Raw genomic sequence first — 26446 nt, 5'->3', positions numbered from 1 at the left:
ATCAGGCTGTCTGGAGAGGGCAGTTGGGGGCCATCAGACTGGCAGGCGAGGGCAATTGTGGGCAATCAGGCTGGCAGGCAGAAGGAGTTAGGGGCAATCAGCCAGGCAGGCAGGCGAGCAGTTAGGAGCCAGTGATCCCATATTGTGAGAGGGATTGGGCCTAAACAGGCAGTCAGACATCCACTGACGCGTCCCAGATTGGATAGGGTGCAGGCTGGGTTGAGGGACACCTCCCTGGGCCGAGCCAGCTCAGCCAAGGGTTCGAAAGCCTGAGTGAGGGTGGAGAAGGATGAAGAAATGACAGACAAAGAGAATAAGCTGGGTCTAGGTCAGCCGTGGGCAAACTATGGCCCGTGGGCCAGATCCAGCCCATTTGAAATGAATAAAACTAAAAAAAAAAAAAGACCATACCCTTTTATGTAATGATGTTTACTTTGAATTTATATTAGTTCACACAAACACTCCATCCATGCTTTTGTTCCGGCCCTCCGGTCCAGTTTAAGAACCCATTGTGGCCCTCAAGTCAAAAAGTTTGCCCACCCCTGGTCTAGGTGGATCTTCCTGTGCCTGGCTGAGGCCACAGAGAGAGATCCAGAGGCAAGCTGAGCCTTTATTTTATAGTCAGAGGTAAACAAGGTAGTGGTCACCATAGTTACAGTGTTCTTGTGCGTTTCACTTGTTTTGGCAGCACTTGCTGTACCTCCCACAGCCCATTAGCTACCTAGGAAGGATCTAGGGAGGTCATAAGGTCAAGCCTAATTATGCTAAGAGGACTGTGCCTTCTAAGCTGGGAATTGTTTGTGGCTTTGCCAACAGGTCAGTCCGAGGCTTAACCCTATAGCCGCACCCTACACCTCCCCATGCACGAATTTCATGCACTGGACCTCTAGTGTCTGTATAAAGGCACTAAGGTGTGAAAGGAAGAGCAAGAAGTTATGCGTGTCCAGAATGAGAAGTCATGAGGTAAATTATTAAAACTAATCTGAGGACATAGGTAGGGTTTGCTTGTGAAGGATTTGGTATGCTCTGTAAGGAGTTTGACTATGCTCTTTGCCAAGATGGAGCCAGTGAAAGGTTTGTTTGTTTGTTTGTTTGTTTGTTTGTTTGTTTGTTTGTTAGAAAGAAAACAACCCTCATAAAATTTTTCTTCCCTCTCTCAGTCTCTCTCTCTGTCTCTCTCTCTCTCTTTCTCTCTCTCACACACACACACTTAATAGATTCACTATTTTCTAACACATGTGCTTAGAGTCAACACTTATTTTGATTTCAAGGGCCCTACAATCTTGTACTATCCTGTTTATTCAATTTTTTCCCTACTACTTCCTGTACTTCCCTCTAACCAGTTAGCCCAAACCCCTCTGACCTAACAATGAGCTCTTGTTTATATAATTTTCCTTTCTGGAGAACAGACTAAGGACCGCCTCTTCCCACGGGATGCTCAGAGAATCTTTACAGTCTCTACCAGTGGTCAGGAAACTGCGGCTCGCGAGCCACATGCGGCTCTTTGGCCCCTTGAGTGTGGCTCTTCCACAAAATACCGACTTCTGCGCATGGGCCATGAAGTTTCAATCGCATTGTACATGCACGCCCGCATGTGGTATTTTGTGGAAGAGCCACACTCAAGGGGCCAAAGAGCTGCGTGTGGCTCGCGAGCAGCAGTTTGCCGACCACTGGTCTATACCATATATTTTGGAACTTTATATGGTCTTGTACTATTTTCTAATTGTTTGTACCCTTTCTCTCCTCTACTAAACATAAACCCTCTGGAAGCTGGAGAGTAAGCTCCTTAAAATCAAGGATCACACAGTTCTTACTCACCACTGTCTCCTAGTTCATAACTTATAATAGATGCCTAAAGAAGGTCACTTCCCTAAGCATACACAATTGTAATCAAGAACATCTTTTTGAATGTCTGTCTCCTTTATTTCATCAGGGCAAGAATTTTTGTCTTTTTGGTTCACTGATGTCTCTCAGGCACCTAGAAGTGTGTGTGTGGCAAATAATAGGTGCTCAAAAATATTTCTTAAATTAATTATGGATCTAGATTTCAGAAATTTTTGTTTGTCTACCATCCTTAACACAGTAGATGTTTGATAAATTTTTTGAATTAATGAGGCCACAATCATATCTTCAGCTTCTTTATACCACTATCACTGTTGAACACATGGTAGACACTCAATTCATATTTATGATTGATAGATTGGAAATTAAATAGGCTTGTTACTGAACTTTTTGTTATCATAGCTGAAAAGAAGTTACCAATTTGTTTGCACATACAGGGAAGAACACCTTTCTATAGCAGTTAAAATATTTCTACTATGACCACTGATTTTTTTAAGGATGGAAATGTCAACTCTGAGGTGACAGAGAATATAAGGAGTTGGCCTGCGCTATAGTAGAATAGTTATCAGATACTAAAAAGAAATCTCGCTTAGTGAAAAGAAATATAGTCCTCCATCGGAAGACACTGGGAAACAGCTTAGCAATGGCTACAACCTTGCCATGAACAGAACATCTAGATTAACTTAAACAGCCTTCAGCTAAAGCCTCTCTAAGCATGCTTTCCCTCCACTCATTACAGGAAATCAGTCTTTATTCTTCAGCCAAGAAGTGCATGGTAGTTTTTGTAAACAACATAATCTTATCAGAAACTGAAGTCCATAGAAGTTAGGTAATCAGTGCTAGGGTTTAAAAGTGTATCTAACCCTGGTATATCGCAAGGCAACTAGGAATAGTGAGTACTAAGGAACTACAGGGAAATCTTCAAGGAATGTCAGAGTCAGCTATGCTCTTCTTCAAATTTGAGAAATTCCTTTTCATTCAACCTTGATGTGATGCTGAGTCATAAAAAGACCGCGCTCTCCAGTACGCCACATCTCTAGGGAGGCCAGCCTCTGTTAGTCATTACTATAAGCACAGGCATGGGGCCAGCGCCATTCACACTTTCCCCTGTTCTGCAGCAGACAGACTGAGTTCTTCTAATCCTTGTGTTCCTTCTCCCCAACCTCTCTAAAAGCCTTCTCTGAGGGAGAAATAGCTATAGCTTGGGGGCTAATATAGCTTTAAGGAAACTTTTGGCAGATGCGGATGTCCTAACATCTGGGCAGTTTTAACAGAATCCCGGAGGCCCGGACAGACCGGGAGCCACTCGTTCTAGGAATGTTAAATTAGAAGTTTTTTCAACTGATGAGAGAAGCAGAGAGGAAGGAGAAAGAGAACAAGGAGAGAAAAAGACAGCACAAAAACCTATAAAACAGGTAAGATCTGCTGCTTAATCCCTCTCCACTACACTACTCTCACTTTACAACCATGGGGAGTAACAAGATTCATGACTTGGGCAACATGGCTGGGGGTGGAGGGGAAGAAAGAAGTTCTTTTATGAAACTGGATCATATGCTATTTTTCATTTGAGCTGTGACCTGGCTGCAGATACAGGTTCCCACCACCTTCCCAATCCTCAGCAGTGGGATGGCTGACTCCAGTGAGTCAAATTCTCAGTCTGAAATTGTGGAGGAGGTGGGCAGGGAAGCAGTCATAGTCTCAGAGCATTGGGTCTGGAAAGGAAAGTCCTTGCTCCTGAACTAAGGAATTGGATTGAGGCTGCATGTGGGAGGCGGTTTCAGGGATTAGTTTATCTAGCTATTCATGTTCCTGAATTTCTTTAAACTCCTCCTTCTCCTTTGGTTCTCTTTTTCTGATTTTCTCTCTTTCCTTCAGCTCTGGCAGATTACTTTTCTTTCTAGCTTCTCTCTCACATCTTTCCACTTTCCCTGCCTCCCTCACTTGCTCTCACCTTTTCTCTATCCTGCTTCCTTGCCACTGTCTAGACAAAGTCTGAAGTCAAGTAGCAATAAATTGGAAGATGAATTCATGCCATTCCTGGACTTCTTGTGTCCCTTGAGGACTCTGGCCATAATCTGCCATCTTTTTGTTTCTCCATTTCTGGGACTGACACCTTCCCCTGAGCACAGCATTTCTTTGAAAGTATGTGGGTGAATAGGTATTTACTGAAAAGTCCAGTGGCCAGTTTATACCAATGGGCAGCAAGTTTTAATACTGTCATTTATGAAGTATTTGCCTACTGGGAACCACAAAACTCTAATCCCACCAGAGTGAGACCCGGACAGGAAATGAGAAGGCAATTGGAGCTTGCTCACCCTCTCCTCACGTACCTCAGTAGGTTCTTCCCAACCTCACTTGACTTCCTGCTGGCTCAGCAGGGTAAAACTAGAAGGTTAGACTTGAACTGAAAGCCAGAAGCCACTACCAAACCACTAAGCTTCAAAAACCAAAGCTATGAACATAGGTAGGGTATATTTACTAACTAAAGATAGGAGACATTCAGTCCTGTCCAATACAAAGTTGGTAATAATAACTAATATATAATGATTGTTTCCCTATGTTCCAGGTAATAATTTTTCTATAAGGTAGATAAATATGAACAACAATGTGGTGATTGCCAGTGGTGGGGGAGAGGGAGGTAGAAGAGGTTATGGGGGAATAAAAGGTGATGGAAGAAGACTTGACTTGGGGTGGTAAAAACACAATATAATGTACAGATGACATGTTGTAGAATTGTGCACCTGAAATCTGTATAATTTTGTTAACCAGTGTCACCCCAATAAATAGGAAAAAAATTAACAAGCTGGGAAAGAATGTAGATACTATTATTATTCTCATTTTATAGATGAGGAAACTGAGGCTCAGAGAAGTTAAAGAATTTGCCCATATCCCCATACCTTATAGGGACAGAATTGAATACATATTCAGATCTGTATAACTCTAGTGTTCAAGCTTAGTCCATACAAGCTAATGCTTTCCCAGATTAGTGGTTAAGGAAATACCAGCTATATTGATTAAACCATTTAGATAACAGGATTTCATCTTTATTCTATACTAGTAGCCAGTATGTTGCTGATGCCCTCCTGTAGCTCTCTGCCTGCTGCCCCGCCCTCCTGTAGCTCCCCCGCTCCCCCTCATAACTTGTTGCCCTGCCCTCTCCTGTAGCTCTCTGCTTCCCGCTTACTTGCTGAGCTTACTTGCTGCCCTGCCCTGTTCTGTAACTCTCAGTCACCGGCTTGTAGCCAGTAGTTCCCTGCCACCCTCCTGTAGCTCCTTCCCCATCCCCCTCCCCCCACCCTCCCACCCCTCATAGCTTGCTGCCCTGCCCCCTCCTGTAGCTCTCCGCAGCCCACTTGTACCTCACTGGTCCACCCTCCTGCTGATCCCTGATCTGGTCCTGACCTGCTTGGTCATTATGCCTCAGGGTATAACAGCTAATTAGCATATTCCTGTCTTATTACATAGGATGACTTTATGTTGGCCTTTTCCTGGTCTTGGTACCTCAGTGTCCCTCACTATAACTTGTACCATGGAATATTTGTATCTGAGCTCACCAAGGTCAATTGAAAATTGATTGTTTTTATATCCTTCTTCTGGGAAGGAAAAATACCATAAATAACAAATAGAGTCTTGTTATTCTATAAAGTGGAAGATCCTTACAAAAGGGGGATGATAAAATAGGCATTCATTAATTTAAAAATCTCTTCTTCCTCACAGATCCCACATTTCTGCTTCCTCTCACTTTTGGAAGTTCATTGATGGCTGATTTATGAAAGTTATTTTCCTTTGTTCTGGTACTTCTGGCCATCTACTCCTATTCTTGTCTCCCTAACAATCCCTACCCTTTAAAAGGATGTCGGGTAAAATAACTCAAAGAGGAGCTCTCTCTCTGCTGCTCTTCCTTGCTCAAGCAGTGACACCAACATGGTTAGCAGGTAAGTTCTAGAAGCTGTGGCCCATTATCTCCAGGGAAGGTGGGGCCTGGACCAGTCTTGGAGAAGGGAAGTGTTAGACTACAATGAGAGATACTTAAATTAGATACCAAGAACTATTCTCAACAACAAAGATGGTTAAACGTTGTAATAGGCCACTAAGGGAGGCTTTGAGGCAAACTAAAAGATATTTGAAAACAGCCTGTGCCCTAGCGGATTTTGCTCAGTGGATAGAGTGCTGGTCCATGGACTGAAGGGTCCTGGGTTTGATTCTGGTCAAGGGAACGTACCTCAGTTGCAGGCTTGATTCCCAGCCCCGGTAGGGGCAAATGGAGGAGGCATCTAATCAATGTGTCTCTCTGACATCAATGTTTCTCTCTGTGTGTCTCTCCCCCTCCCTTCTACTCTTTCTTAAAAAATCAATGGAAAAAATATACTTGGGTGAGGATTAACAAAAATGAGAAGGTCGGACTACATGGCTTTTGAGTCCATTATCTCACCTGCTTCACCTGCTTCTGCACTTAGCTTCTTCCCTCCCTCCCTCTCTCTCTCTCTCTCCTCTCTCCTCTCTCTCTCTCTCTCTCTCTCTCTCTCTCTCTCTCTCTCTCTCTCTCTCACCCCAGATCATATTGATAGGATGAGATTTTTAAAGCCCCTTTCTACCAACGATTTTAATGACAATACAGATCACATTCTCTTAAACAGGAATCCCCCAATTTCTTCTGGCTTGTTCCTTGCTTCAGAAGGTATGGGCAGTTCTGGATTCCTGAATGTTTCATCCTTTGCCCCTAGAAACATAGGGAGCTGAAGAGAACAGAGTCAGTGAGGAAAGGGGGAAGGGGAGTAGGAAGAATGATGGAAAGATAATGAGGGGGCAGACAGAGGTTTTTGATTGAGTCCAGCTGTAATTCCAAGTGCTAAGAATATTCTGTGGCCTGCAGTGTCTGCCCTCATGGAGGGCTGGGGGAGAGTAGGGGAAGGAGACAGGCCCAACCAATGGAATTAGGAAAATATCCAGAGATGAGTAAATAACAAACTGCTTCCATCACAGCCACAGTCATTGCAGCTAAAATTTTCCACATGTCCTGGGTTCCTGATGGAGGACTTTGGCAATAGCTCTGTTTGTCTGGAACAGCTGCATGAAGCTTTCAAACAAATATGCAAACTTCTCCTCTTTGGCTTAACCTAGCTTTGTAGGGGGTGAAGCACAAGGGATGTCATTGAGATGAAGAAATTCAAGTCAAGCCCTTGGCAAAGTACACACTGTTTGGAGTTAAAGGAGCCATCCACCCCAACTTCCAAAGCTTCAGTTCAAGTACATAACACCAAAATCCAGCCAAAGACCATAGGACTTAAGGAAGTGGAGATTAGATGCCTCAAAGCCCGATTTTGAACACCTGTAAGAAACCTCATGGAATACAAAGGCCTTTACCTTAATCAGGGTGAAAGCCTGAGCTATTGGAGTCTTGAGGAAAGGGCAGTTTTATTTTAAAACTTAGACCTATCTGAATTTCTCAAAGGGCTGTTTGCAAAGGTGGCACTGGCACTCCCACTCCCACAAGAATCACCAAGGTCACCACTCATTCTGAGGAGCCCAGACTGGGAAATCTCTTACAGCCCTGCAAACCCACTCATTCTTCTCTATTCTGTTTTTAGGAGACTATATGATGAGAGAAATTTGGAAAATTTCCAATAATCTTTCTCCAAATTGCTAGCTCAGCTGTCTGAGCTTGTTCCACTCATTTATTCATGCATTCGCTATATATACTGACTTCTCTATATGCATCCAGCACGGTTTTGTTCCCAGCTATAGCTTTGTTCTCAAATGGGAATGGCACAAGGAAAGCAGGGATAATCAGTAAAAGGACCCAGGAATAATCAGCCAGAGGTCGGGAATGGTTAAGAACATAAATAAAGCAAACAGTGGGTTAGAAGTGTATATTGGCATATCTATGCAGTTCAGAAAGTCAGAGCATATTTGCTATTATAAGCCAAGCATTAGTGTGGATCTGGAAATAGTCTTCAAATATCAGTTACTTTTCCAACCATACCTTTGTGAAGGGCAGTGCTTAGAGCGTCTGTACTATGGAACCCAGTAATAGACCTTACAGTAACCACTGAAGAATGCTGCCCAAATCTCTCTACCCCGGGGCTGAAGAGGGACAAGCAGATAGAACAATGTAGAAAGGGTGCCCTTCTAGTTTCTTATGTCTCATCTCAATATCCTAATATTCATAGAAAATACCCAATGACAGGCAGAGAGGGAAAATGGAAAGGCTTAAAGTAGTAAGGTGACTGCCATCACAAAGCAAACTTGGCACCGGTGCAGCTACCTCTGCACCCTGGTGGAGACTATAATTATCTGACTGAGTCTTCCCTCAGCTTTCCCACATCCCCTGTAATTCTAGAATGATGTAAAATACTTGTTGGCTTTACATCCCACACACACAGAGTAAAAAAAGCTGGATTGCAAAAAAGATTTCGGATTTTTAGCCCTGCTGCTGGACATTGTTCAAAGTTTTCCCCGACTGCCATCTTTAGTGGGGTGTCTGAGTTTGGTATTGAGAGAGTCAAACAGCCCTGGGCTGGAATGTCCACTCTACTTCTTGCTTGCTGGGAAACTTGAGCTACTCCTTCACTCCTCTGAACCTATTTCCTCATTTATGCATTAGAGAGAAATAAGGGTGTCAATTTCAGAGATGTTAGGATGGCATAATGAGATAGCACATGTAACGGGCTAAACACAGAACACGTGATGAGTGATGTTAGCAGTCATTGTTGTTATCCAGCCATAGGCCTCTGTCATTCCTGTTTGCTGGTCTGGGAAACAGAGGCTTGCTCCCTGCTGGTCATTTCCTTACAAGCAAGCTCTGGAACAGGAGTGTGGGGACTGAATCCTTTGCAGTGGTTCTCAACCTTGGCTGCACATTAGAATCACCTGGGAATCTTTTTAAAATCCTGATTTCTGGGCCTCATCCTCCGGAAATTCTGTTTCTTTGTTACTAATGTTGTGGCCCCACCCCATAACAAAGAAACAGAATTTCCAGAGGATGAGGCCCAGAAATCAGGATTTTAAAAAGATTCCCAGGTGATTCTAATGTGCAGCCAAGGTTGAGAACCACTGCTTTAGGGAATCACACACATCTGGCCTCCTGTTTACAAGAGCTGTTTGAAGCTAATGCTAAACTGAAACAGCTGGTGAGAGTTTTTTTGCCTCCATGAAGAAACCTCCCATGTGAGAAAAGTGAGAGCAAGCCTGGGGAGAAATAAAGGGAAGCCAGAAGAACTGAAATGGGAAAATATAAAAAGTCAAGGGAAAGAGAAAAAATGAAGTCTTTCCTCTGGAATGAGGGCAAACCAGTGAGGACATGATTTCATAAGGCAAATTTTCTATTTGATTCATTCCCTTGTTCATCAAGCTGGACTGGTTTCCCAATACCCTCCACCCCCAGTCTGTGGGGAATGGAGGAGCTTCATCATGTAGCCATCTGCTCCAACCTTTTGTGTAGGGGGCCCTGAGCTTCTTCCCAGAGAGGAGGCAGGCACTTTGTGGTCTGAGTGTTTACACAGGCCAAGGGCTCCAGAACTAAAACCCAGCCCTGTCCTGGAAACACAACCTTTCCTGGAAGTGAGGAATTGTCTTCTGACTCCAGCATGACTGGCTGTTGTATTCCTGTGCGTGCATTAGGGCTCAGGGAGGCTGGAAGGAGCACTTCCTGAAACTTCACTCCGGAAAGCACCAAGTTGTATTCCAATTAGTTTGTGTTCATGACTGATTTCCTGCCGTCTAGTGGAACACACTGTTTAGTCTCCCAGACAGCCGCAGACCTGCCTGTACCAGGGACTAGGCCACTTAACGGAATGGGGGTGGACTGGAAATGTTTTCCAGCTCATCAGCTCCCTGTAAAACTCCTGCTGATTAGAGGAACCAGAAAGAACTCTGCTTGCTTTTTCCTCCAAACCAGGACAAACCACTCAGGACATAAAACTATTTTCATTTCCCCTTGCCCTTTGAGCCCTCTCTCTTTGTCTTGGCATGCCACTCTTAGCAATAGCAACCAGGTGGCAAAAGGTTGGTGCCCTGTGGGCTAGTGGGAGCTTGAGGAATCACATCCTTCTGAGGACTGTGAGCAGGCTTGTCACTAGTGGAAAGACCCTTACTCAGGTTCTATTTTTTCCTCCTATCCATGACAGCTGTCCAACCTCAGAGCTTGGTTATTAGTGACTCACCAAGGAAATGGGTCATTTATAGCCCAGACTGGTGGGATTGACTGATGATCAAGATATTTAGCCTTTTTCTCTTTCGAATGGAGGCTTTTAGTGCTACCAGTGCCCCCCTCCCAACCCCATTAGCTCCCCCTTTATGCACCTAAGGTATTGAGGTTTACCCATAATAATTCTGCTGCTTTACAAGGAAGAATTTTTCCCACTAAATACCCACCTGGCTCGCCAACCCTATATGGAGTGCCCCGTCCTCAGTAAGGGACCAAGTTGAAAGGGGGAATGGTTTGGGAGGACTTGAGTGAGAAATCAATATGTCATATTAATATTGTCTTATTCATTCTAGGTTCAGGCTACTACCCAGATGAAAGCTACAATGAAGTATATGCTGAAGAGGTCCCACAGGTCCCTGCCCTAGACTACCGAGGTAATACTCACTGCTTCTCGGGTTCAGAAAAGGTTTTTTTCTAGCCTAAGGCCTAGGCCCTCCCTGAAGCATCCTCATCCAACTTGGCTTATATGTGCCAAAACTGAAGCTCAGAGAATTAGGGGCCATGATTTCCAGTCATTAACTTGGTTACTGACTTGTTTGACCTCACCTCTCTAGCACTAAGGCTGCCCGTCTATTATTAGCCATTAAATATGGACTGAGTACCTCCGGTAAACCTAGTCCTGTACAAGGTAAACCTGTGGATGATACAAAAACTGTACCCACCAAGGAGCTTACATTCTGCTGGGAAGGATTAGTGAGGAGGCAATAAAATTAGCACATTTAGAGCAAGTAAGTGTGAAACTATGTGGTAGCAGTAAATGCAATAAATGTTAAGAAAAAGAAGTCAGGGAAAGGGTCATGAAAAATGACATTTAGACTAGTTATTGAATAATGGGTGAATTTTGAGAACTGGAAAGGAGAGGGGAGGGCATTCAGACAAGTAGATGGCCACAGATATAGTGGTACGAACAAACCCACTTAGAGGAAGGAGCTAGGAAGAAACCAGCCTGATTGGAGGAAATGGGATGTGGAAGAAGTAGCAGAAAATAAAGTTGAATATAATAGAGTGAGACCAAATTAGGAAAGGCTCTATAATCTACAAGACTCTTCTAAGGAGGGGCAGAAGGACTGCCTGTGATGAATCCTGAATAACTATTCCTGTACTAGAAAAAAAGTTAGAGCAGGCAATATCTTCCACTTTCCCTGAGGATTAGTTCAGCCCTGGGCAAGCTGGTAACTCTGCCAGCATTATCTGAAGTTAATTACAGAGAAGGCCCTTTTAACCCTGTTGTAAGCACTTTGTTTCCTTTATTATCCCTGAAAAGTGATAGGTGAATAGTTGCATAGTTCAGAGGCTGTGGGACTGAGCTCAAGTCCCAGCTACTCCACCTTCCAGCTCTTTGACCCCAAACAAACACCTTTATATGCCAGACACTGTGCTATCCTATATAATAAAGAGGGAATATGCAAATTGACTGTCACTCCACCACAAAGATGGTGGCGCCCACAGTGGAGGTGGGGGTTTCTGTAACACAAGACGGCTGCACTATAGCAGAGGCCAAGATCCCATAATGAGCCTTAACAAGCAATCAGCAGGGATCTGAGTCTGTGCCCCCCCACCCCCGTGGGGCTTGACAGGGGACCTCAGGCCGCAACCCCCGCCCTGGTGCCAGGCCGGGTGACCTCAGGCTCTGCCCCCCACCCAGCAGGGCTTGATGAGGGACCTCAGGCTGTGACCCCTGCCCCAGCACCAGCCTGGGGGACCTGAAGCTGTGACCCCTGCCTGGTGGGGCTTGACGGGGACCTCAGGCCACACCTCCTACCCTGGCACTGGGCCAGGGGACCTGAGACTGCACCCCCCACCCCGCTGCCAGGCCAGGGGACCTGAGGCCGCACCCCATCCCCCCCGGCAGGGCTTGACAGGGGACCTCAGGCCATGCCCCACACCCAGCGGGGCTTGACGTGGGACCTCAGGCTGTGCCCCTGCCCAGCAGGGCTTGACAGGGGACTTGAGGCTGCATCCCCCCGCCCAGCAGGGCTTGACAAGGGTGGGACCAGCTGGGTCTGGATCTAGCCCAGTGGTAGGCAAACTGTGGCTTGGCAAACTGCGGCTCTCAAGCCACATGTGGCTCTTTGGCCCCTTGAGTGTGGCTCTTCCACAAAATACTGACTTCTGCGCATGGGCCATGAAGTTTCATTCGCACTGTACATGTGTGCCCGCACGTGGTATTTAGTGGTATTTTGTGGAAGAGCCACACTCAAGGGGCCAAAGAGCCACATGTGGCTCATGAGCCGCAGTTTGCCGACCACGGATCTAGCCCAATGGGGGAGGGGGCCGGCCGGGTCTGGGTCTCATGCAATTTTGACACACACATGGGTGGGTGGGGACTTGACTATGGGCCCCATGGTGTGCTCCAGACTCTGACAGGAGGAAGATATCCATAGAAATTTTGCTAATATTCTTTGATCTCTGGCACTTCTATTATAGAGAAAGGGCAAATAGCAATATTAAAATATTTCCTCTAATTAATCCCCTTTTAATGTGCATAAATTTTGTGCACCGGGCCACTAGTGTATTTTATAAATGTTATTTCATTTAAGTAAGGTGCATGCTTATAATGATATGGGAAGGTCTCTAAAACATTTTGTTTATTTTAGAAAAGCATTGGTGAAAACAGTGAGCATACTACACTATTCTAAATGTTTAAAAGGAGTAAAAAATAAGAATATGTAGTAATAGTTGCTTTAGTTGCTTGATATGCATACACTATTAACAGTGGTTCTTTATGGGGGGAACCAAGTAGCAGTATGTGTTGGAACAGGGGTGGGAGAGAGGCTTTACCCTGTAACATTTTATACTTTTTGAATTTTGGACCATGTGGCTATATTACCTATTCAGAAATGTAAATGCATACTTCAAAATAAAAATCTAGCATACTTACAGGAGCAGATAATAGAGTTAGGAAAAAAAATGGTTTTAGAGCCAGTCAAAGCTTGGGTTAAAAATCTCTGCTCCTTACTTGCTGAGGGACAGTGGGCAAGTTAGTTCCTCACCTGCAACATAAGGCTTTTGGGAGAACTATTTGAGATGATGGATGTGAAGTGAAAATATAAAGCATGGTGCCTACCGCACAGAAGCTACTCAGTAATGACTAACACATTTCCTGCAAGACATCTTCACCATGCCATAATTAGCATGGTTTCAGTTTCCCATCAGCATTCTTTGGGTACAGTTGCTCAGCCAGTTGTGAACTTCCATAACTGTACTGTCATCTCTCCTGTATTTCTGTATGTCATCCACATCAATGGCATGAAGGGCACTGTCATATGCCTCACTGACTTCCACATAGTGTATCCTCTAATTTCCCCTGCTCTACCAGTCTGGTGACTCTAACCAAAAAGGAAATGAGGTCAGTCTTGAATGACTTGTTCTTGAGGACACCTGGAGATCAGCACTTCTCTTTTTAACTGCTCATAAGCCTGTATTTAAATACTATGCTATCAGTGCTGTTGCTCTTACCAGGCTATAGTTTCCAGAAGCTGCATTCTTCTTCCTTTTGGGAATCTAATGTGCAGCATGGTGACTATAGTTCATGTATGGTGCCAGGTGAGTACTAGACTTTTATGAAGGAGACCACTTTATAAATTATATAAATGTCTAACCACTATGCTGCATATCTAAACTAATATAAAATAATATTGAATGTCAACTGTAATTGAAAAATTACATTGTACACCTTAGACATATACAGTTTGTTTGTCAATTATACCTCAAATAATTCTGGGTGGAAAAAGAAAATTGGGATAATGTTTTTGTTCTTTTTCAGCTTCCCAACATGTTTTCTTTATACCAGGATTCCTCTGAACCTACAAATTTGAACTTATTTAGCTCTATATTTACCTTTACTAAGTTTTCTTATTCTATCTCTTCCAATCTAATGTGTATTTTTATTGATAGAATGTTGGAGAGAAATAGGACAGGAGTGATTGTTGAGGCCCCAGCCTCCCATATAAAGTCTTTATGGTATGTGTTGTGATCACAAAATTAACAGCTCTGCAACTGTAGTGCTTCCAACTTTATGTAGTTTGGAGATGGTGTCTCCAGATGGCAGCCTTGTGTCACAGCCACAGGCACAAAACTAATGCTGAAAGCCACAAGTGTGTTGTTGCTTGAAGGATAGCGTTCTTAGTGTCTTCATTCTTTAGCTGCCTTCAAGTGGAGGCTCCAGCCTTTCTTCCTTTAACTCCTGATGCACTTTTATTCAAACTCCCTTTGTTTTTGTCCCTTAGGATTTGGGAATTGAATGAGCTCATATGGGGCTTTAGCCTTCCCGACTTGAGACTAACAGATTTATGTCATACTGTGTATGCATCCTTGGACAGGTGGCCCTCTGTCTATTTATAGGTGCTCCTTTAAAATCTGAACCTGCTAAAAAGTCATTCCTATTGTGTAGCCAATGAGATGACTTTATGATGCTTTTATGATTTAACTAGAGGCCCAATGCACAAAATTCATGCAAGGGGCTCAGCCCTCGCGGCCCTGGCTTCACCTGGAAGGTCGTTTGGCTGTCCGGTCTAATTAGCATATTACACTTATATTATTATAGATGGCCCTATTACCTTTTGTGCTCAGTATTGATTTGGGATTGGACTTTCATTCTTAAGCAGCCTTGTTTGATATTGCATTCCCTTCCTCTCTCTAGCTTCCATATTTGTATCATTTAATTTTTTTAAAAATTTACCTATTATAAAATTCACTCTTTTTGGTGCAGAGTTCTATGAGTTTTGACAAATGCATAGTCATGTAAACACCACCACGATACCAAACAGCTTCATCACATCAAGAACTTGCCCAGGGCTGCCTCTTTGAGGTTATCCCAGGCCTCAACCATTCGCCCACAGAACATTTGAATTGTTGCCAGCTTTGGCCATTCTGAATAGAGGTATTTTAAAACATTTATATACAGGATTTTGTATGAACATAGGTTTTCATTTCATACCTAAAGTGGGATTGCAAAGTTGCATGGCAAGTGTATGTTTACTTTTAGAAGAAACTACCAAAATATTTTCCAAAGTGGCTGTGTCATTTTGTATTTCCCCCAGGAATGTGTAAGAGTTCCAGTTTCTCTCCATCCTCACCAACACTTGGTTTTGCCAGTTTTTTTTATTGTTTGTTTGTTGGTGTTTTTTAAAGTTTAGATATCCTAATGGGTACATAATGGTATCTTGTTGTGGTTTAATTTGCATTTCTCTAGTGACTTATAATACTGACTGTCTTTTCATGTGCTTATTTTCTTTAGTATATCCTCTTCAGTGATATATCTGTTCATGTCTTTTGTCCATGCTCTAACTGGATTGTTTGCTTTTTTCCTTTTGCATTTTGAGAGTTACTTATATATTCTAGATACCAGTCCTTAGTTTAATGTGTGGTTTGCAGATATTTTCTCCAAGTTTGTGGTTTGTCTTTCATCTATTAACAATGCTTTTCATAATACAAAAGTTTTTAATTTTGACAAGGTTTAATTTATTGTCTTTTTTCCTTGTATTAATTGTGCTTTGCATGTCTAAAAACTCTTAGCTCTAGATCCCAGAGATTTTGCCCTATTTTTTTAATGTTTTATAATTTTACCTTTTACATTTAAATTCATGATCCATTTTTAATTATCTTTTTATATAAGGTATGAGACTTAGATTGAGGTTCTTTTCCTTTCTCCTCCTCCTCCTCCTCCTCCTCCTCCTCCTCCTCCTCCTCCTCCTCCGCCTCCTCCTCCTTCTTCTCCTCCTCCTCCGCCTCCTCCTCCTTCTTCTCCTCCTCCTCCTCCTCCTCCTCCTCTTTCTCCTCCTCCTCCTTCTTATCTATGGAAGTTCAATATTGCTCCAGCAACATGTGTTTGAATGGTTATCTTCCCTCCATTGAATTGCTTTTGAATCTTTGTCAAAAATTATTTCAACATACTCGTGTGGGTCTATTCGCTGTTCCATTGATCTATGTGTCTACCCTTTCACCAATACACTGTCTTAATTATTGTACTTCAGCTTACTTTTCTTCTATTGTTACAGTCCCCCGATGGTGTTATACATTAAATATCCAAGACGGAGAAGCCACATGCTATTCACCAAGGGGAGGGAATTATCACAGCAGCTTGGGCACTCGTTGTGAGCTCTCCTGTGACCGGGGTTTTCGACTGATTGGGCGAAGGTCGGTGCAATGCTTGCCAAGCCGCCGCTGGTCTGGAACTGCCTATTGCAGACGTAAGTGGTGCATGTGCAGATGCTGATGTGTATATATGAGAAAGGTCAGCAAGCCAGCCACTGAGTGTACATGCCTGGAGGCGTTACTATGCCCTCTGTCAAGTGAAAATTAAGAATTTTTCACAGGCACCCAAAATGGCCTTTCTCCATCCTAACATTTTAGCTCATTTTCTCTCCTTGTGTTTATTGCCCAATTAACATGAGCATTTAAATAGCAACCGGCTCTTCTGGCTCAGGGAAGCAAATGAGTGCATGTAAGACTTGGGCCTGGGGCTTATGTGGACCTAGGCCTTCTTTTGGCACTCTCAAGGATGTGTGGTCTCAGACTCTTTCCCACACTGCTATACTTCCTGGCCTAAGGCCTTAGGAGGCCTTGGCAGTGAAGCTATGAGACATCTGTTATTCTTCATTTTCTTCGGAAAGCCACAAAGAGTGCTTAGGCTAGTATTTGGGGGTGCTAATACACACATTCCAAACCATGTCCCTCTCAGCTTCCAAATCTCTATCTTATTCCAGCGCTACAGGCTACCCTTTTTTAGCAGCTGAGCTTTGTCTGTCTATATGTCTATCTCTGAATGACATTTGAAGGACCCCCATGTGTGCAGGGCTCTGTATTGGTTGTTTCAGGAGCTTACTCAAATCTCAATTCCTCCCAGGCAGCTTATAGACTAATGGATAGGAACACAAATATGTGCACATGAAGGCAGTGTGACCAGACACATAGTGCTGAGCATTCAGAGATATTGGGTTAGTCAGAAAAGATGCTGTGGAGGAGAAAAGCATTATAGTCAGAAATAAGGAAGCCACTACACCCCTTTAGATGTCTGTAATTAATTATTTTAAGAGTTGGATGCCATTGTTTACAAAATAAATTAGAATTAGCCTCACAAACTGAAATAATATAAGCCTATAAATGAACATAAAACCAATTAAAAGAATGGAGATGTACATATTTCCAGGTGCCTAGAATGACTTAATTACTATATTTGAAGAGTGAATCTGACTTTGCCCTTTCTCATAAGTGACAAAAGGGCGAATGCTTTGGATGTATCATTTTTACTGTCATATAATACTAAGAAAACAAATTCATCTGCAAAGACAAACAGTTTTTCTTGGCCCTGATTTCAAGGAAGTAATTTTTGCATGCAGAATACTAAAAACATAAAAGGCAATAACCTTCAAGTCTGGTTTGACCAAGAAGCAAAATGAACATAGCTTATAGAGTCTTTATGCAAAGCTCCAGTAATTGAATTTATGCAGGGTTAGAACTTAGAAATGTAAAGGAATGTGTGGCTTGCCCACTTGTTTCAAGTATCAGATATCTCAAGCTAGACTTTGGTAAGCATAGGCTCACAATCACCTCATGGTAGCAGTCTCCACTTCTGGCACATGTGGTATCTAAAGCATACGGATTCCCCTTTAGCCAAAGTTGGCCCTCCAGGCACTGGCCTGACTTGTATTCTCACACAGTGAGAGGGCCAACCTACTTTCACATGTAAGTGGGCCTCAGCTGAGGAGTGTTTGTGGCAATACCAAAACTATCGATATACTAGAGGCCCGGTGCACGAAATTTGTGCATGGGCGGGGGAAGGGTCCCCTCAACCCAGCCTGCACCCTCTCACAATCCTGGACCGCTGATTCCTAACCGCTCACCTGCCTGCCTGCCTGATTGCCCCTAACTGTCCCCTGTGGAAGCCTGATCACCCCTAACTGCCTCTGCCTGCCCACCTGATTGCCTCTCCCTGCCCCCCCTGCTGGCCTGGTTGCCCCTAACTGCCTCTGCCTGCTGGCCTGATTGCCCCCAACTGTCCCCCCCGCCACCGGCCTGGTTGCCCCCAACTGCCCCTTTGCTGGCCTGGTCGCCCCATGCAGACTGCTGCTCAGTCGTTTGATCATCCCTCACTAACACCCCGCCCGTCTGGTTGCCCCACACAGCCTGCTGCTCGGTTGTTTGGTTGCCCCTCACTAACCCCCCTGCCGCCCTGGTCGCCCCATGCAGCCTGTTCAGTCGTCCATTCAGTTGCAATGGTCGCTTAGGCTTTTATGTAGATAGATATAAAAGCCTAATATGCAAATTGTCCACTTGGGAGTTCAACCTGGAGACCGGGAGTTTGATCGTTCACTATGATGTGCACTGACCACCAGGAGGAGGCACAGAATGAAGGAAGGCCCTGGCTGGCAGCCAGCAGCCAGGGAAGGAAAGCCCTGGCTGGCAGCTGGAAGGAAGGCCCCAGACGGCAGCCAGAAGGCCCTGATCAGCCCTGATCACCAGCCAGGCCTAGGGACCCTACCCATGCAAGAATTTCATGCACTGGGCCTCTAGTATTCAAAAAGGAGCTTTGAATTTGCTCAAGGATATCTAACATTTGAGGAACAAGAGGTAAAAATGAATAGCAGCTGAGGCCCTAAATGAGCCCAGACATTTATATGCATTATCCCTTTTATGAAGTTCTATGAAGTATCCCCATTTTTAAAAAATATGTATATTTTATTGATTTGGGAGAGGAAGGGAGAGAGAGGGGAGCTAGAGAGATAGAAACATCCATGATGAGAGAGAATCATTGATTGGCTGCCTCCTGCACACCCACTACTAGGGGTCAAGCCTGCAACCCAGTCATGTACCCTGACTGGGAATCGAACTGTGACCTCCTGGTTCATAGGTTGAAGCTCAACCACTGAGCCATACCAGCCAGGCTGAAGTATCCACATTTTAGTGGTGAAAACACTGAGACTCAGAGAGATGAGGTAACTTCAAGTCAGAGAGCTTGTAATTAGTGGAGCTGGGATCTAAACTCAGGTGTGATTCTCAAGTCCATTCACTTGGACAAGTAATTTACTTCTTTGAGAAACACCCCTCCCCAGCACTACTGTACCTTATAATCTTATATAATAAAAGCCTAGTATGTTAAGTGTCCGGTCCACCAGTCGGCCATTCAACCAATCAAAGTGTAATATGCTAATGATATGCTAAAACCACTCAACTGCTCGCAATGATGCACACTGACCACCATGGGGCAGACAGTCAACCAGTTGGTATGACGTGCACTGATCACCAGGGGGAAGATGCTCCAACTGGTAGGTTAGTTTGCTGCTGGGGTACAGCCAATCAGGACTGAGTAAGATGGGCCAGACACACCCTGGAGCCCTCTTGGGGTCCCTCCTCAGCGGGCCAACCTCCTGCATCTCTCCCTGGCCCCGATCATGCATCATGGGGTCCCTCGGCTTGGCTTGCACCATCCCACAATCCGGGATGCCTTGAGGGTTGTTGGAGAGACAGTTTCAGCCCGATCCCACAGGCCAGGCCGAGGAACTCCAGTGGTGCATGAATTTGTGCACCGGGCCTCTAGTATAAAAATAAGAAAGCAATTAGTAAAAAGAGCCAATTAGGCACAAAAATGTAAGGGCAGTTTGGGGTAGGGTTTTCTGTATTTTATGCTATCTCTGATATGGTTCTCCCTGTGCTAGATGCCATCATCCAGATAGTCCCATAAGCCACTGAGCTTTCTACTTGGTTTTCTCTTAGAGATGAGATGCCACACATTGCCATTCATTACGAGTGGCACCTACACCTGCACAAATGGGGTGCTTCTTGACTCCCGTTGTGACTACAGCTGTTCCAGTGGCTACCACCTGGAAGGTGACCGCAGTAGAATCTGTATGGAAGATGGTCAATGGAGTGGAGGCGAGCCTGTATGTGTAGGTAAATGTTGGTTTGCTCCCAGTTGTACTGCTGCAAAGAGTCATCTTGGTATTGTGTCCACAAAGGATGTGGAATCCTTATAGCAGAAGGCTTTTCTGCTTGCTATGAGGATGGCACTCTGGACACATGCTTAAAGAAGTGATCATTTCCCCTGCAACTGGTGTTTTCCCCCAATTTCATTAAGCGTCTTGAATAGAGAGTGTATGTTTTACCTACCCAGTGGTGCAATATTACTTCTATGGGTTCCCTTCAGGGAAGACAGGGGGCCCATGAGTCAGCACCTAATTTCTGACCTTGGCAGACATAGATCCCCCCAAGATCCGTTGTCCCCACTCACGTGAAAAAATGGCAGAGCCGGAGAAACTGACTGCTCGAGTATACTGGGACCCACCTTTGGTGAAAGATTCTGCTGATGGTACCATCACCAGGTGAGTAATAGATGCCCCTTATGCCTCCCAGCAGCTTCTCCCACACTCTCAGGCTGAGACTACTGTGATGATGTGCCCCTGATCCTAAGAGTCTCTTTCCTTAGTGCAGCAGTTCTCAACCTGTGGGTCGCGAGCCCTTTGGGGGTCGAACGACCCTTTCACAGGGGTCGCCTAAGACTATCGGAAACACATATATAATTACATATTGTTTTTGTGATTAATCACTATGCTTTAAGTATGTTCAATTTGTAACAATGAAAATACATCCTGCATATCAGATATTTACATTACGATTCATAACAGTAGCAAAATTACAGTTATGAAGTAGCAACGAAAATAATTTTATGATTGGGGGTCACCACAACATGAGCAGCTGTATTAAAGGCTCGTGGAACTAGGAAGGTTGAGAACCACTGCCTTAGTGATTATTTCACTCTGTCCCATGTAGGGTGACACTTCGGGGTCCTGAGCCTGGTTCTCACTTTCCCGAAGGAGAGCATGTAATTCGTTACACTGCCTATGACCGAGCCTACAACCGGGCCAGCTGCAAGTTCATTGTGAAAGTACAAGGTTCGTCCAAAAGAAGTCTTCCATTTCCACATTGTTCATTATTCCTGCTCTGCCCTGACCTTGTAGATGCTCACCACAACCCTCTCTTTTCTATGCCTGAAACAGACACTCATGGGAGAGGGGAAAAACAAGTTCACTAAAAAGGGTTATTCAGGAAGCCTGCATGATATTGTGCATACATATGTTTCAGGAACCCTGACCTCCCAACAGGATTTTTTCATTCTCCTAAATCTAGATAAAATTTACAAAGATATTCTGTATCCCTTTTCTTGGCCTTCTAATCATCAAATCTAATCAGCCTGCATCCTCAGTCTTTCACCTTTGCTAAAATTGGTGGTGTTGCATGCCTGATTTTACCCCTTTGTTTAGTGTTGTTTTGTTTTGCTTTTTCATTATTAATATAATCTATACTCAGTTTTGAACATGTGGAAAATATAGAAATATACAAAGGAAAAAAATATATTACCCCATTGTCCAGAAGCAACCTTTTAGTATTTTCTTTCTAGTCTTTTATCTACACATACTTTAAAAAAATATATAGTTGAGATCATACTGTATATCCAATCTCAGATCACCCTTTTCATTATAACACAAATAATTTCCCATGTTCTTTAAAAATTCTTCAGAAATATTTTAATGATACCATAATAATCTACTTCTAATAATATAATTTGCTTAATATTTCTCCCACTGATGGATATTTAAGTCTTTTTCTATTTATTTTTAATATTAAAATTAATTTTATAAGGTGGTCATCCTTATATAGGGTGTCTACAAAGTCTGAAAACAAAAGTGGCAATATTTATTTTACAGAATGATGACAATATGTATATTCACTTGTCCTTCCAGATTTTTTGAACACCTTTGTCTACATTTCATTTTTAATTCCTTAAGAAAATTCAGCCTTTATCTTCAGTCATTGGAAATATGAAGAAGTCATTCATTCTGATCATCCTAGGTCTCCTGATCTAGAAAACCCAGCATGAGCACCCTCTTAACCGTTTTTTTTCTTAAAAGAGCTACCATAGCCCCTAACTTCAACTCCTCACTGACAGTGAGACGCTGCCCATCACTGAAACCACCACAGCATGGCTACCTCACCTGCACCTCAGCCGGGAACAACTATGGTGCCACCTGTGAATATCACTGTGATGGAGGTTATGAGCGCCAAGGGACTCCCTCCCGGGTCTGCCAGTCCAGCCGCCAGTGGTCAGGATCACCGCCCATCTGTGCTCGTGAGTGAAACCAGGGAATGAGGAGAGTGAATATATTGATCATGGCTACCTTGGAGGATCTCCAGATGTGTATAGCACAGGGATTCAATAGTAATGTGTGTGATATGAGAATGGGGGAGTGCTCTAAAATGTTTTTATTTTAGGGGCTAGTGTTTTCTTTCTGGACAGTCCTACTCCAAGATGAAGGGTTTAAAATTTCCAAGTGTTCTTTCAGGATTTCCCCCAAGGAAAGGGAGAAACAACCAAAAAAGGTTATCCTGAAAGACTGGAATTCCTGAAGATATTGTTACCCATGCTGGGGTGAAGGAGAAGGCCATACTCTGACTGGCCATCTGCTTCTGCCCTAGCTATGAAGATTAATGTTAATGTCAACTCAGCTGCTGGCCTTCTGGATCAGTTCTATGAGAAACAACGCCTCCTCATCATCTCAGCTCCTGATCCCTCCAACCGATATTACAAAATGCAGATCTCTATGCTACAGGTGAGACCTAATCCCCTAATTCAGGCTTAGCTTCTTTATATATGCCCTAACCTCACCCCATTATTCCCTTACCTCTTCCAAATCAGAGTTGCTTTTTCTACAGCACAAACTCTATTTCCTCAAACTCTTTATGGACAGTTGACCAGTTCTACTCTAGACAAATTTATCACACTTTCAAAACTGCTATGTTTTTACTAAAAAGGCAGTGAGGAACCTGGAATGGTGGGTATGACTTACAGGGGGCTTGGTGAGGGTAGGAAGGGAGTATGGTGGAGCACTGTAGAGAGACTTGTAAAATAAGTATGATTAAATGTAAATGTTGGGATGAAATTATGTTTATGTTTTCAAGGAATAATAGCATTAACAAATACTTATATGGCAAGTGCTAGATGGATACCAGGTATATAAGTATGTGTTTTATGTATATTCATTTAATTCTCAAAACAATCCTTAAGAGGTAGGTACTATTACTATCCTCATTTTAAAGGTAAGGAAACTGAGGCATAGAGAGGTTAAAGATTTGCCCAATATCACTAGCTAGTAAGTGACTGGGTTAGGATTGAACTCAGTCTGACTCGAGGATCTGTGCTCTTAACCAATACTTGTAACAGAAGAGAAAGACAAGTATTGTAATATCTCAAAGTAAAATGAGGGAATTGCACAATGATTTTTAACACGCTGAGATACCTAGCCAAAGGCACTTATGGGGAAGGAAAGGTGAATAGGACAGAATAGATATGAACATTGGGATTTATAAAGAAAATAGACTAGGATCTTGAAGAGAACTCAGGGTATGATGACAAGACTAAGAGAACCAGCTCTAAGGAGCTACAAAGGTGTTTTCTAAAGGTTGAATCTTTTAAGTTTCCAAGAGGCCCATGATGGAAGCAGCTTTATAAAAAGCATGACCCTGGGTATCTAGACCAATAAGGACCAAATTCCTCCAGGGATCCCCTCCCCCCGCAAAAAAAAAGGCAAGCAAAGGCAATACCTCAGCTTGAACAGAAAGAAAGAACAAGAACTGGAACCAGCCAATAAGGACAGTGACTCTGAAAGTCAGGACTAGAGGAGTAGCCCAAAGATTAGACAAGGGGTTGGGCACCAGAGAGTGTTCACTGAGACTTTAAACCTCACCCCAGGTAACTGGCTCAGAGATAACCCTGCAAGGAAATGCAGGACAAAGAGCTAGGGTAGAATTACAGGGTGTACTGCCTGGTGTGAGGAAGGCAACAAAGGGTAATGAGAACACTGGCACTATTTCTGAGAAATCCTGGAGACAGAGATTGTAGCCTAGTGGTAAGGAGCACACACTTGGGTAGGCAGTAGCAGCCCTAAGTTTAAATCTTGGCTAAGAATTTTACTGTCATGCAAGTTTTTGCAAGCTACTTTTTTACTCTACAGGATAAGAATATCACCTGCCTTGTTAGGGGTAAGTTAGATTATGCCTGCAAAACATTAGGTATGTGTATTCAGTAAATAATAGCCATTATTATCATATCACAATAGCTATCCATTAAGAACCTATGTAGCTTCCAACTGTAATATAAATAAGTTATGGTGACTATAGTTAATAATATTGCATTGTACTAGTATATTTTAAAGTTGCTAATAGAATAGAGCTTAACAATTCTTATTACAATAAAAAATATAACTATGTATGGTGATGATGTTAACTAGACATCATTTCATAATATATACAAATATTGAATGATTATGTGGTATACTTGAAATTAATATTATATGTCAATTAGTATCTCAATTTAAAAAAATAACCTACATAGTTTAAAACATAAAAAATGAAGGAAGTAGGAATTGTGTTCCTGCAATTTAAAAATTATATTTCTCTTTTCTACCCCACATGTTATAATCAGCTTCATACACTTAATTAGAATAAAGAAAACACCATTAGGGCAAGTAAATCAGGAATGACAGAGGGAAGAGGTTGTAGGCCCCATCATGTGATGTTTGGGAGAGAAGAACCTCCTTTCCCACACTGCCTCACTGTGGTCCCTGGAAGAATCAACGAAGTAGTCTTAGGTTTGAGTCTGAGGCCCTATTCCATAAAACCTTCTCTCCCCTCCCAGCAATCCACCTGTGGACTGGACCTGCGGCATGTGACCATCATCGAGCTGGTGGGGCAGCCACCTCAGGAGGTGGGGCGCATCAGGGAGCAACAGCTGTCAGCCAACATCATCGAGGAGCTCAGGTCCAGGCTGAAGGGCCACAGGGAAGGGGTGGGCAGAAACCCTAGTTGAAACACTGGCAACAGGAGTGTGTGGGAGAATCAACTATACTACTCTCTTGGGGCACTACCATGTTTGAACTCTTTGGGTACATTAGTTAAGATCAGAGAGTGGCTATATATCAGAATCAAATGGAGGGGGCTTAAAATACAGAGGACCAGGCCCCATCCCAAACCATCTCAGGACTCTGTGCTTTTTTTTTTTTTTTCCCAATAAGGCATATCCCCTGACTCTGAAGTATAGCCAGAGCTGAGTCACAGGCCCAAGCATGACTCAGATAGGCCTCTGATCCTGTTGCCTCATGGCCTCATCTCTTAAACTTGGACCTCCAATAGGCAGTGAAATCTGAATCATATCTATCTACCCTTGGGGGAAGAACAAACTATTGGTGACATGCGGTAGAAGTTGACTTTTCTCATTATCTATCCATTATCACCCTTCCAATGCCTCCACATATACTCAGAGCCAATAAAGCCACCACACCTCTCTTTTCTAGATACACTACCTGCCTCTAGGTCTCATTCTCCATAGTGACAGAAAGATTCAGTCCCAGGTAGGGAGACGCTGAGAAACACTCAGAGGAAGGAGACTGTAGACTTGCAGCTACAGATGCAAGAGTTGATCAGGTGAATTGATCTACCTCTGAGCTATCATGTATGGTTGTGCAAGTATGCCCAGCTCAATTCTAGAAAACACTAGTCTAGAAAGCACTGTGACTGATGCTCCTTGGACTTATTCTATGCAGCCCACATTACTACATGAGAGAAACATCACCTAGTAATAATGTAGCTGCTCCATCTGTGGTGAGGAAGGGACAGCTTAGCAGAGCCAGACATACAAGGTCAGCAAGTGCAGGGTCAGAGCAGAGAAAAACAAAGGGTTTTGAGATAGGTAGTGGAGACAAGGACTCGGTTGGGGAAGGAATTAGTCCATCAGTGGAGCTACAAAAGGTCAAAGGGTAATATAGCCTAATGGAATGAAGCCCAGACAAGATCTCACACCTCCCTGGACTCCTCTCTCTAGGCAATTCCAGCACCTCACTCGCTCCTACTTCAACATGGTGTTGATTGACAAGCAGGGAATTGACCGGGAACGCTATATGGAACCTGTCACCCCGGAGGAAATCTTCACATTCATTGATGACTACCTACTGAGCAATCAGGAGCTGACCCAGCGTCTGGAACAAAGGGACGTGTGCGAGTAAACTTGAGCCAGGGCATGGTTGAGGTCAAAGGAAAAGCTCCCCTAGTTGGCTGAAACCAGGGTCTAATAAAAGGAGGAAATGGTTTCCCATAATTCTAGGGACAGGACTCTGAGGTAGATGAGGTTCACCAATCTTGGAACATTTTCAGGAACCTTTTTAGAGCTGCATAATACTTTCCCTAAACAAGTCTCTGCTTTAGGTAGCACTGGAGGAGCATAAGAAGCTACGTAGAGACTGAGAAGTGGCCCTGGGCAGTGGGTTGGTGGTAGGTTTTCCTTTCTTAAGCTGGGCTTCTCCCAGCTCTTCAGAGTCTTCTAGATAAGTAAATCCTAAATTTATTCACTAA

At 43.6% G+C, this 26446-nt stretch overlaps 1 protein-coding gene across 2 annotated transcripts; it reads left to right on the top strand.

Moving 5' to 3' along the window:
• Window positions 1-2855: 2855 nt before the first annotated feature.
• On the top strand, window positions 2856-26446 carry SRPX2 (sushi repeat containing protein X-linked 2). 2 transcript variants are annotated; one of them, XM_036306075.1, is made up of 11 exons: window positions 2856-3257; window positions 5560-5777; window positions 10342-10422; window positions 16048-16239; window positions 19763-19939; window positions 20241-20367; window positions 20816-20937; window positions 21993-22172; window positions 22520-22653; window positions 24738-24859; window positions 25920-26446. In XM_036306075.1, the coding sequence occupies exons 2-11, from the start codon at window positions 5696-5698 to the stop codon at window positions 26098-26100; spliced, it is 1398 nt and encodes a 465-aa protein (XP_036161968.1). In that variant the 5' UTR covers window positions 2856-3257; window positions 5560-5695; the 3' UTR covers window positions 26101-26446. The 2 variants fall into 2 exon arrangements, with proteins under 2 accessions (XP_036161968.1, XP_036161969.1); XM_036306076.1 differs by lacking the exon at window positions 16048-16239.

The sequence above is a fragment of the Myotis myotis genome, unplaced genomic scaffold (assembly GCF_014108235.1).
Source record: "Myotis myotis isolate mMyoMyo1 unplaced genomic scaffold, mMyoMyo1.p scaffold_m19_p_4, whole genome shotgun sequence".
Classification (NCBI taxonomy): Eukaryota; Metazoa; Chordata; class Mammalia; order Chiroptera; family Vespertilionidae; genus Myotis; species Myotis myotis.
Note: the sequence above shows the minus strand (reverse complement) of the source record. Positions and strands in the feature narration are given on the sequence as shown.

Bases quoted from the DNA above. Each gene is read 5' to 3' on its own strand.
- SRPX2 (XM_036306075.1), top strand. From the start codon at position 5,696: ATGTCGGGTAAAATAACTCAAAGAGGAGCTCTCTCTCTGCTGCTCTTC. The intron at 16,240-19,762 runs GTAAGTGGTGCA...GTTTTCTCTTAG, and splicing joins TGGAACTGCCTATTGCAGAC to AGATGAGATGCCACACATTG. The intron at 20,938-21,992 runs GTTCGTCCAAAA...CCTCACTGACAG, and splicing joins GTTCATTGTGAAAGTACAAG to TGAGACGCTGCCCATCACTG.